This window comes from Chiroxiphia lanceolata, chromosome 6 (assembly GCF_009829145.1).
Source record: "Chiroxiphia lanceolata isolate bChiLan1 chromosome 6, bChiLan1.pri, whole genome shotgun sequence".
NCBI lineage: Eukaryota > Metazoa > Chordata > Aves > Passeriformes > Pipridae > Chiroxiphia > Chiroxiphia lanceolata.
Window position 1 is genome coordinate 37,364,666 of NC_045642.1, and position 12,658 is coordinate 37,377,323.

Below are 12,658 nucleotides of genomic sequence, written 5' to 3' on the forward strand. Positions count from 1 at the left end.
AAACCAACTTTAGATTTTTCACTACACACGCACCACCTCTTTGAAATTTTAAAGTCCTACGGTAGCTTACTGTGCATTAACTTAGGAGATATGCATATTTACAACTGTTTCTCATGCTTTTTAACTAGAAACTTATCTTTTCTCTAGGACTGTAAACGCCATGAGATTTTTCCAAGCAGGTCCCTGAACAGACAAAATTCTTTTTTCCTTGGTCAATGCTTGTCTTTTGGAATATTAACAAATCACTGTTGAGCATTAGAGGTTATGAGGTTTTTTTGTTTTGCAGGCACAGCAGTAGTTTTAAAACGAGTAAGAACATACTGACAAACACAAAAAACCCACCTAATTCTAACATTGCTTCTTACAGAGGAGGAAGAAAAAAATTAACATTGTTTTGCATCCATTTCCTAATCAGTCACAGTGTTCTCTACACAGAATAATAAACTAGTGAGCTTACGTGTAGGTTGGCTCCCAAATACGCCTAAGTTTGTCAGATTTCACACTGCCATTACAGGAAAGCTGTAACAATTTCTGTACATAGTAAAAGATGGTAGATCGAAAGTTTGTTAGAGGCAGTTCTACTTCTCGAGTTGTTCCAAGACCGGAAACTTTCAAGGTAAGTGCTAAGCGTGGTGAAGGCATGCACTCAACCTCTTCCAAGAGTTCTGAATGAGGTGTACCTGTGTGTGAAAAATCATTTGAGAAGCCATTAATACAAAATATATAATGCATTGCAAGTTGGCTGCAACATCAATAAAGTGGCACAATAACGAAGTGTAAAGACTTCCTGCACACACGCCAAAGAGATGATACTGAGTTTTAACTACAGACTATATCTAAGGGCTATAATCAGAGCACTTTTTCATGTGAGTAAAGCTAACTGGAATTTTTGAAATCCCTATCGATCCTTACATCTTGTTATCATCTCTTTTCATATTATCACAGCACGTGCTTTATTCTTTTCACACACAGCATCTTCCTTTCAGTTCTTCAAAATCAACAGCAGTTCATTTCCACATACACTAAAGCCTATTTATTCCTTTCTGTTATGCACATTGAGTACCTCCACACTGATGAACAGGAATGAACTAAGGAGCAAGATCAGGTGCTGTGCTGCTGATCGCACAGACAGCTCCCTTACTGTATTACCTTCCCCCTTGCCTCTGCTTTGGACTGTTTCAGCAAGCCCTCTCCAATCAAAGCTATTCTGGGTAGCTCTAAGACAGTTTAATCCCTGCAGGTGGAACCAGACATACCAAGAGATTTATCACATCTTTATCCTATCAAAAGATTTTATTATTTATCATTTTAAGAGATGATCCAAGTTAAATTCATGAGTTTGCCTATTTTACACAGCACTTAATTTACTTTTTCCCTCGTAATGCTTGGACCTGCAGAGGTAGACGAAACTCTCACTCAAACAGAGAAAAGCCACACAGCCACAAAAGCATGTTGTTCTGGTTAACAGTGATAGGATCCCCAGAACAGTGGGCCCCTTAACAGTGAGTCTCCATCCTAAAGCCAGATTAAGCATCATAAATATCTTGTCAGCATACCCGGTGGAGGGATTTCTAGGTCAGTTGTCTGCTGGACATTAGTACGACCAGGTCTTGGGTCAAAAGCAGGAACCAAAGCAGAAAATTGCCGTTTCAATACGTAATCATCATCCCATGTTCTTCTACGGCCTCCTTTGGTTTCATACTCCTCTTCTTCCTATAAAAAAATGTAGTTGTTTTTTAGATTCTGCTACAAAAAAATCATTTAAACAAAAAATTAAAACTTAGGGAATACAGCAATCACATAAACTGAACTGCAACTCAGCCCTGGTGAGGCCACATCTGGAATACTGTGTCCAGTTCTGGGCTCCTCAGTACAAGAGAGACATGGAGCTCCTGGAATGGGTCCAGCTTAATCAAAGATGATTAAGAGACTGGAGCATCTCTCTTATGAGAACAGGCTGAGATATCTGAGCCTGTTCAGCTCTGAGAAGAGACCTCATCAATGTATACAAGTATCTGAAGGGGGGGTGCCAAGAGGATGTAGCCAAGCTCTTCTTGATGGTACTGAGAAATAAGACAAGAGCCAAAGGGTAGAAACTGATGCACAGGAAGTTCCATCTGGATATGAGGAAGAACTTAATTACTGTGCAGGTGACTGAGCCCTGGAACAGATTGCCCAGAGAGGTTATGGAGTCTCACTGTGGTTTTTGTCAACATTCTGTCAATTCATTATGTCTTCCCCAATTTTCAGAGAAAACTGACATAGAAGAAATCAAAGTAGGCACTTAACAGTTTTAGTTCCCCTTAGCAGGAACCAAAATTATCAAAACCACAGACACAGAGAAAACAACAGGGCTAACCTTACAATGGGTATATTTACAGTTTCTGGAAAGAATTAAACATTCCATGAAGCACCAGAACACAGGAAAAATACAAAGTATTGTAGATGAGCAAACTTGGTGTAGATATTGTGTGTATTCCACAAACTTTGTAATATCATAAGTTCAAATAAGTCAATGGTGTCAAAATAAACACATTAGTTTTTCTGAAAACAAGAAGCACTTTTTTCCAAAGTGTATCACATATTAGTATATAAAATATACACATTTTATCCAGAGATTAAATCAAAAATACTAGAACTATTATGGTGGAGAAAAAAAAATAAATCTAATTTTCAATGAGCTTTAGCAAGTATAAATTGCTTATGAATTTTCTACAACCTTTTAATCTGTTGAACTCCTCACTGAGAAGAATTACATGGTATATCAGAGGGAATAGTTCTGGAGCCCAAAAAGGGAAAATTTTCTTTTCTGGATCTGCTTCTTGCTGTGTAGTCTCAATGAAAGTCTATTTCTGCTATTTCTGCTGCTTCCCATGAACAATAGTAACTCCGTTTAACATTTTCTGAAAAGTGGTCAACTGTCTACAAACTAATGTCACTACATTGGAGATCTATTTAAGTAGCACTAGCTTTTTTCTTCCTAATTTCATATTCTTCCTAATTTCATATATTTGTGCAGAAGGTGAAATAACAAAATATTTAATAATGTTTCTATTAAGAAATATTTATATATTTAATAAAGTTTCTATTAAGAGCATAATCACTAATTTAAAATGCTAAATATTTTGGTTCAAATTAATAAAACTGTGCATATTAAATGCAACAGGAAGCTTCTGTAATTCCATAAAACAATATTTACTTTTATTACATAAAACATTAAATTATTATTAGTGAAGTCTTATATTTTGCAATATCCATTCTGATCACTTCAGTGGTGGTAGAAGACCAAGCGTTATTCCCTTCCACTAAAGAACAACCAGATGAAAGGCCAGAACTCCCAACAGTGTAAGCAAAAATCTATTGCCCCCACCCCATTGTTTTTTTGGGGAGGTTTTTTTAGAAGACATAGTTCCTCTAACAAACTTTTTCCTTCATGCAAGCCTACAGTTAAACACATCCTAGAACTGTATCATTACGAAATGCAGCAGCCTACCCACAAAGTTATACCATTTCATCAGCCACTGAACTAGTGATCCATCATTTCCACTGTCTGTCATTTTGTTCCCCGGCTGGTTTTAAGATGTTCATTCTGACCTATACGGTCTCAGGGTGTGCTGGTGTTCAAAACCACTTTTCTTGTATTTTTTTATTATATGCAAAACTAAAATCTAAATAAAATTGTTTTAATTAATGGAAATATTATAGCTAGGACTTCCTATTGCCAAAAAAATCTGTTGATTTTTAATGCATCTGCTAGTCAATTAAGATACCATCTTATGCTAACTGTACTATACCATAACTTCTTCATATTCCTGATCTTCTTGGTTATCATCTTCATTTTCATCATCTTCTTCATCTGGTTCAGGTAGATCCTCATCATCATCTAATTCTGCCAACAGAGTGCTAGCTCGGCAGCTATCAAGAAAATCTATAATACATACATATATATATATTTACATACAGAACAAAAGTCAAGAATAACCTTTAAAGCAAAATTTTTAAAATTAAAGAACAGAAGCATTGGGCAGAGTGAAAAAACAAATCTCACTAAAACAAGAAAGAAAACTAAAACATTGCTTATTGCATAAGAAGATTAAAAGATGTGTTAAAAGCACATTTAAAAAGTCCATGGCTTTAGCACATAGTTAAAAAGTTCATGGGTCTACTCAAGACCATAACTAACAAAAGCAGCACTTAATATTGGTATAATTAATAGTGATCAAGAGTGATCAGTTTTTTGTTTGCTTATAGCAAACATAATTACACTTCTTTTAAATTACTAAACATCTCAAAAAAGAGGTACACAAATGCACACTGTCTGTTTCTATGTCTAATTAATTTTAAAAACAGGTCAGTTATGTAACTTCCACTAACAATGTGTCTTAGACCTCAAATTACATTTAAGATAAACATTTAAGAGTGATATTTTTAAAGATTCAATTGCTAATTAGTTATTGTAACAAGAAATTGAAGGTAGAGACAAAGTTCAATTTTACCAACCTAGTACTAAGACTTCAACAACATCCCAAAGAGGTAGAATTTCATCCCAAGAACAGAATTTCACAGCAATACAAGTGGATGGGATGAAGCTTTCAACTTTTACATTTTTCTATACATATAGAAACTACCTATACTACTGAAACACCCTATGAATTGTTGCCACCACCCATACAGAAAATTTAACATACTCTATTTGCTCAGTTGCTTGTGATATATTTTAAGACTTGTCACCCAATCGAAATATCAAATCAGACTTAATTAAAAGAATAAAGGGAGATGGTATATGTAGATATATTAATCAACTGCCTCCAAGCAGCTCAATTCCAGTATCCATTGGAACGACCAGATATTCTTCAAGTAATTTAAAAGGCAACAAAATAGAACACAATCCAATAAAATTTTAAACAAATCAAGTACCTTTTTTTCAAAAACACCTCACAATCCAATAAACTTTACATTAGGAAGTATTTTCCCATATGCAACCCAGGGTTTTTTTTTTTACTTCATTTTATCATCTTGATTCCTAGGTGTTACTGACCTAGTTATCTAAATCTTCTTTTCCAATATTCATATCCTGCAAGTAACTACTGTCCTAAAGTCTGTTTCTAGGGTATAGTGCCCACATAACTCTGGATGATGTTCCTCAAATCATATAATTCCATTCTCCATGTCATTTTAATCTTTGTGTTCTTTCCAATTTTTTGCAATTACTATGATGGTACTGAGATACCTGGAACCTATTTTAAGTGTACACTATGCCTAATGGTGGATGCTTTTCAATCAGACTAATACAAGGTACATCAGGCTGTGCATGTAGCACACCTACAAAACACAACAAGAAATAACACTTTGATTTTAATTAGAAGTACATATGAAAGCTACACTGGATATTAAATTTTATGATGGAAAATATTTAAGCACCTAATAGAGTGTATCAAATAGTAATAACGTGGGATACAAACCGCTTAAAAACATAAGGAAATACTACTACATTAACATTATTTTACTTACTGCCTTACAGAATTAGCAACATATGAACAGCTCAGCTTTCAAATACTTTTCAGTAAATAAACTACTACACGAGAAAAATCACAACAATGGAAGAAAGGAAAATAATCATTCATGGGAAGTCTAATGCTTATGTTCATTTAAAAATGAAACTTACCATATAAAGAATATTCTGCCTCCTGCCCTGTATCGCTCTCACTAGATGTTGATGTTAGGCTAGTAGTTAGAGTATTACTAAGCGACTGACCAACAGATAAAACTGTAGTTGCTGTAGCTACATTGCTGCTGCTAGTAACACTGGATGTAGACATGGTCACTGTTGATGTGGTACCAGTTGTAGTCAGATTAGGAAAACTTTGGGCACCCATAAGAGGAGAAGCTATAGATAAAGATATGGTAAGATAAAATAAATGATTTGATGACTTGAAGAGTACAACTTACATGCATGACTCCTGTGTTGAAAAACATATTTGGGATTGAAAAATTATCAGTGTGTTATTTTACAATAAAGAACAACAGAATATAAAAGGGAAGGGTTTCCCAATGCAAAAGTGCACCTTACAATGCAGATTGTAATCCACTTCTGAGCTTATTCCCTTGTGTATATTAAAAATAAGTAATTTTATCAAATAAATCCCCAAATCCCACTGTAAATCTGAAATTACTTAATTTCATTTTCAATGTATGAAGAGAATTTCTGAAATCTATTACTCTAATCTTGTGGTCTATCTTTAAGCCTAAAATGTAATTTAACCTTTAAACAACAATACAGTTATATTATACAGGGAAAACAACTTAACTATATATAAGTTAATTGAGAACAGTAGAAACATGAAACCTGAGATTATTGTGAACTTTTCTAAAGTTCTTAAAGCAGCTCTGAGTTTACTTTTCACATAACTACTAAACTATAACTATTAAAATATATTATCATAAGGGTCAACAAACCTGAACTGACAGTATTGCGAAACACAGTGACTGACTTATGTTGGATCACTTATATAAATAATTTTCAGAAAAAGCAAGCAACAACTAAGAAGTTACCTTACTGCATATTCAAATAAAACACAGTAAATGCATTTTAGTTAACAACTGAAACAAAACTGAATTCACTGTAGACTCAACAGAAAGAATTTCAGGTAATGTATGTAACTGAGTACAATTTATACCGATGTGCAAGTAGATCCCAGTCTTCAAAACATTTTCTCACGTGCTTATTTTCAAGCAAGGAGATTAATCACACATTTGCATGTGAAAACTTGATGGGTCATCTGTACTTAGAATTTAAGCCTTATGTTTTGCAATCTACTTTTTCTAAACTTTATCAAATTCAAGTTTTGCAGTTTTAAAGTACACATTTCCATTACTGCAGTTTATGTAAACTAAGAAACTGTTTTCTTAAAAAAACCCCCATATCTGAATTTCAGACTATTATTAAAGTTTGCAAAGGTTACTACCCTTGAAGAAGGGTACAAAGCTTCCTCCCTTAAGTGCATTTGGTAGTTTTTGTGAAAAATAAATGTTACTGTTTCTGTTTTTCTTCTTTGTCACATACTGCCCCATCCCCGTCCCTGCCCATTAGGAAGGTAAGTAACATTTTGCAAATGAAAATATAACAATGCAGGAAGAATGTAAAATAAAAATATAATAATGAGGAAGAGTGTGAAATTTAAATCTAGAGTTGTTAATAAGCTTATCTTCATCATTATGAAACCATGGAAATGAAAAACCAAAGAGTCTTTCTTTTGTTGTTGAAGAAATTGAAAATAAGTTGTTCAGTATGCACATCTTCCACCCACTGCTAATTAATAGCAGTAAACTCTTTGCTGTTACAGGAAACAGAAAAAGCCATTAAGCATCAGCATTTCAATTGCTCTGAATTCAAGACCAAATTGAAACTGGTTACCCCAGACACCACTTAACTTCTGGTAAATACTGATGTTTTTCAATGCAACCAGTACAGCAAGTCCAGAAACACATCACTAACCATGATTTCACTCTTTACTTTTTGGGTGTTGGTGGTTTTTTGAGGGGTGGGGTGTTGTGAGTGGCTTGTTTGGGGTTTGGGAATTTTTGGGGTTTTGTTTGTTTGTTTGTTTGTTTTCTGGAGGGGAGGAGTTGTTTGGTTTTTTAACCTGAACAGGTCAAAACCCCAAAAAATTTTTAAAAATCCAAGCTTGTCACAATGGTCTATGGTGAAATTGCTTCAATTTAGTCTCTGATCTCTTTTTGGGGCATGAGTTACCATTTACAGTTTCTATTAATATAAAATGTATAAAACAAAATAATTCCTACATGAGGGATAATGTAAAGTATGAAGATTTTAATCAAATAATTAGATTTTTAATTTGCCTTATTCTTATTTCTAACTTTTCCAGCGTACAGTATCAAACATTCATGAAGTCTGTTAAATACGCTGCTGAACTATTTTACCATGTTTTTCAAAGGTGCTCTCTTCCCTCTTCCCCCAACACAAAACTACTTCAGAACCAGAGGCACTATCTGCCTAAAAAGGGACCAATTACTGGAAAGTTTTCCTTGAATATCTTATTTACATTTTTAATATAGGCTTCAAACAATTCCCCCCCATCCCCAGTATCACAATATGAATGTAAGAATACATTAAAAAAAATAAATCTCCCCAACAAAAAAAGAGAACATTCAGTATTTTAAAAAAATTAAAAATGCTAAAAGCAAACACCATATTTTCAAATAAGAAAGCCTAGAATCATAGAATTGTTAAAGTTAGAAAAGACCTCTAAGATCGAGTCCAACTGTTAACTCAGCACTGCCATGATCACCATTAAACCATGTCCCCAGGGGCCACATCTACACAACTATTGAACACTTCTAGGGATGCTGATTCCACCACCTCCCTGGGCAGCCTGTTCCAATGCCTGACCACCCTTCCAATCAAGAAATTTTTCCTAATATGTAATCTAAACCTCCTCTGTCACTTCTTACCTGGGAAAAGAGACTGCACCCCCTCACCACAACCTCCTTTCACGTAGTTGTAAAGAGCAATAAGGTCTCTCCTAAGCCTCCTTTTCTCCAGGCTAAACAAACCTCAGCTCCTCCTCATAAGACTTGTGCTCCAGACCCTCGGGTTTCACTGACGTTCTTTTCACATTCCTCAGAAAGCATGAAAGCTTAACAAGAAGCTGAATGGTTTTTTCTAGCTTGGGTAATTTTACCTTTTCTGACCTGCCTACCTCATGAAATGCAGCTCTCCAGTTAAAATACAATCACCATCAGAGAACAGAGTAACAACTTTGATGGCAGTATGCTCAAAATAGTGAACTCTCAACAAGCAGGTTTACAGCTTCCCCTTGCTAACACCTTAATCCTACATATAATCTCAGAACATGCAAATGTTAAAGCATGTACACAGTCAATTAAAACACTTACCTACGAAGTTCCTTACATTTAATGCACCTGAACAGTTCACTGAATCTAAGCCTTAACAACGATACCATCTTTAGAAAACATAGACAGTATTGAGCACACTATGCTATGCAGCCCAATAGAATGAAGGAATCTACTAATATTTCATTATACTCAAGTTCACTTTTTTCTTTCTGCTGTGTTCTTAGTTCCTATGCTCAGAGACTTCACAATATGCACAAACTGCCTCCTGAAGAAAATCACAAAATAACGGAAATAGACAGGTATAAGGTGAATATGCAAAATCTACACAGATCAGAAAGCATAAATAGCTGACATGAGCTACTGTTGCTAGACTTCCAACCTCTTGGTCTAAACCATACTGTCTCTCTCTTCCTAAATATATAACAGGTATCAATTTCAAATTACCTTCTATCTGATGGGTACTTTTCAGCTGACATGAACTCTGTGAGCTTTTCATGAGTTTTACAGGTACACACAAGGTCAAGGCTGCTCTAAGTTCATTTCGCTATCAGGCCAACAGAATCCAAACTTGTTTAAGTGTAATGAAAGCCAAAGAAACAACAACAGCTTCAACTAAAAACAAAAATAGCTTACTTACTTGCAGTACTCACAACATTTCTTCCCAAAGTATTAGTATTGTTATCACTGCTACTCCGGCTCAAATTCATGTTGTTTGTGGCATTGGTACGTGCTATGTTTGCCACTCTTCGTACAAAGGACTCCAGACTAGAAGTTTCCCGAGATGATAAATTCGGAACACTTGCACTAGAGCTCATCGGTGCCCCAGCAGCCAACAAAGAACTGACTGAGAGTCTGTTACTTGCTGAAGAGCTCAGAGGTCGTTGGGAAGCTGCTTCTTTATTAGTCAGTTCGGAGACTGAACTCACGTCAGGAGAGCTTACGCTAACAATTCCCATGGATATAGCACTGGACTCCCCAGGAGTACGTATTGAGTTATCAGGACCTAACTTCCTCTCTGCATTTTCGTTTCCCATGTCCGCTGTTAAGGTGCTGGTGCTCGCACTGGAAGATGACCCTATGTCAGCCTGAGGCACACTATCAGCGGATGACAGAACAACAATTGGTTCATGGACGTCAGTGCCTGAAACTATATTTTGCTCCAATACACTTTCTGATCTCCGCTCCATTTTGGTCGAACCCAAGCTGATGTCGCTGCTACTTGCCACGCTACACACAGAACTGCTGCTTCCTTTTCTACTTGAAGAGCCTGCAGCAGCAGTCGTCTTGTCTGGACAGTTGTTTTTCACCAAGCTGCTCCATGACTGCGTTGTGCCTGAAACAGTGGATGAAACAGGTTTGGGTGATGCCGCTGAATCAGGGTCGTACCCTGGTGCAAGCTTGAGGTCAAACTTTCCTTCTGCGCCCATACGGTAAGAGTTAGAGCCACCAGCATCCCAGGTGACATCAATCCAGCCTGGAAAGGGACAGGAGTTTGTGAGATCCAGCAGAAAGCAGACAGGAGCGTGTCAGACAGTAGCTCCACAATGTGGGATCAGCTTCTCATAAGGGCTGCATGTCGAAATTAATGAAATCACTAAATAACCCTTAATGCCGATTAAAAAGGAAGTGTTTAAATTTAAACAATTTAGTATTTTGTAATGTTGTCAACACTGAGGTGGCAAGAATGATCATCCTCTATTTTCAGGGTCCCAGAATCCAGCCAAAAATAAAGTTTCCTTCAGGAAGGAATCTTACCTACTAGAATCTCTAATAACAGAAATGTATATTAAAATGTTTTATAACCTTATTAATATCTGTCTAAGAACCTTATTAATATCTGTCAAGAAGTTATAATTATTGCAAGGACATTCTATAACATTTTTCTTAGTTGGATGTTTGCGGGTAAGCATATTTACCCAACAGAAGATATGTCATGAAACTGAAACTGATTAGTCTGGGATTTCTTATTCTTGCCCTATTAAAGTGAAAGAATTAATTCACTGATACACAGCTTTTTAGTTCAGTGAGTTACACAGACTCGAATATTCCTTTTTCATAGGAGAACTCTTACAGCAGTCAGGTAAGGACTACTTCAAGTAGAATTTCAGGATTGCGAAGAGAATATATTTCATAGAAAGAAAATTTATCCTGGGACCAAACAACACTCAAAAAGATGCTACTCTTCAATTCCTTTATTGAATGATTATTTAGAATAGCAAAATTTTTTTAAGTTAAATATAATAGATCTGAATAATAAGGGTAATGTGCAAAATTTAGCAAACCAGAACAGAAATGGGGGCAAAATGATTTATTTTTATTTGTCTAAATATGTATCACAATATGAGTCACCCTAAATTTATCATTGTATCTTAACTGCAACAAATCTTGGTGCCACTATTTTAGTTGATACACATTTTCTTTGAAAATAAAATCTTTAAAGCTTAATCATCTTCTGCAACCTCAGACAAACTCAAAACAAATGTCAGGTCCAGATGTACACACATATTTTTTTAACTGAAATAGAAGAGAGCTAATTTCAAGTAAAATATTCTTTTTAGTACTGTCAGGTGCACGAAAGTGCTTTCAGCTATCCAACAGTCACCACTGCTAGACAACAGAAGATCACAGACAACTTTCTATTTAGAAATATCACTCTGGAGGAAAGGTATTTAAAAAAGGGATACAGTTTTCAGATCGGATAAGCAGACATCTCATCCCCAAATGAGCAAGCTTAGATCATGTTACTCTCGTATGATTTTATTCCTTCTTCATGAGCTATAGCTGAGTACCATTACTCAATCTTTGAAGGGTAAAGTTGTGAAAAAAGCCTGATTTTTTTTCTTTCTACAATTTATTTGCCTTTCTTATAAAATACAAAAAAAAAGTTCCATACTGTAGTTCAGGAATATCTGACAGGGTATTTTGTAAAAGCATATCTAAACTGTTCTTGTTCTGTATAGTTCCTTTCTCTAAAATATTAATTACAAACCGTTTTAAATCTGAACAAGTTTTAAGTACGTATTAAGTACTTGAAGTTATACTGCTCCATCATTATAGCCCTAAAACAACTCAAAATTTGTCTAAACTTGTGAATAATGACCAAAATTTTCAAAATTCTATTTGAAAGAAAGTTGTGACAGAAAAAAAATGGTTTGGCATCACCATTTCATAAATGAACCTCAATTTCACCTGTGCTTAAATGGGAAAGTTTTACTGGAACATAGAAACAAAAACACTGATTTGGTAGAATACTACTCACCAATAATACCTAAAGTCTTCAAAGTGACAATGTAGCTATGGATACTGTTGCATCTGATAAGAACAACATATAGATGATGGAAAAATTCCCTACAAGCTGTACTGAACAGCCTAAATAAGAATTTAAGTTTCAAAACATTTTAAGACATTGTACTTTGGACATTGTTTGAGAGCTGACAACAAACTAGAAGAAATTTTCAAGTCTGGCTAAGAATGAACCTAAGAGTGGCTGAAGATGCTTCAGAAACAAGGCAAGTCTTATATACCTCAAAACAGGAGGAAGAGAAGGGAAAAGGTGGAAATCATGTTCAGCTGACAAGATCATCACCTTTCCTGTAGCCTCTTCAGTATCTTAGCTTCCTGAGTACTGACTTCCCTGGCTGTTGCAGGTTTTTATTCTGCTCAGTAAGTTAATTATTTTTCATGCTTTAACTAAAAAAAATAACAACTTGATCCCAATGAAGCTTGCAAGGTAGGAAAGGTATAGGATACAACAAAAGTCAAGAAAAATATTGCAAATGCT

General features: G+C 35.4%; 1 protein-coding gene across 10 annotated transcripts in view; it reads right to left on the reverse strand.

Moving 5' to 3' along the window:
• HECTD1 (HECT domain E3 ubiquitin protein ligase 1) overlaps positions 1 to 12,658 on the reverse strand; it is a 61,939-nt gene that overhangs the window by 11,686 nt on the left and 37,595 nt on the right. For 6 of the 10 annotated variants that reach the window (XM_032690739.1, XM_032690736.1, XM_032690738.1 and 3 more), the window contains 5 exons: positions 9,515 to 10,351; positions 5,666 to 5,887; positions 3,795 to 3,928; positions 1,557 to 1,713; positions 458 to 680 (listed from right to left, as the gene is read on the reverse strand). In XM_032690739.1, coding sequence (XP_032546630.1) covers positions 458 to 680; positions 1,557 to 1,713; positions 3,795 to 3,928; positions 5,666 to 5,887; positions 9,515 to 10,351 — 1,573 coding nt within the window. The remainder of the gene's footprint in view (positions 1 to 457; positions 681 to 1,556; positions 1,714 to 3,794; positions 3,929 to 5,665; positions 5,888 to 9,514; positions 10,352 to 12,658) is intronic. The other 4 variants (XM_032690744.1, XM_032690742.1, XM_032690740.1 and 1 more) reach the window with 2 other exon arrangements.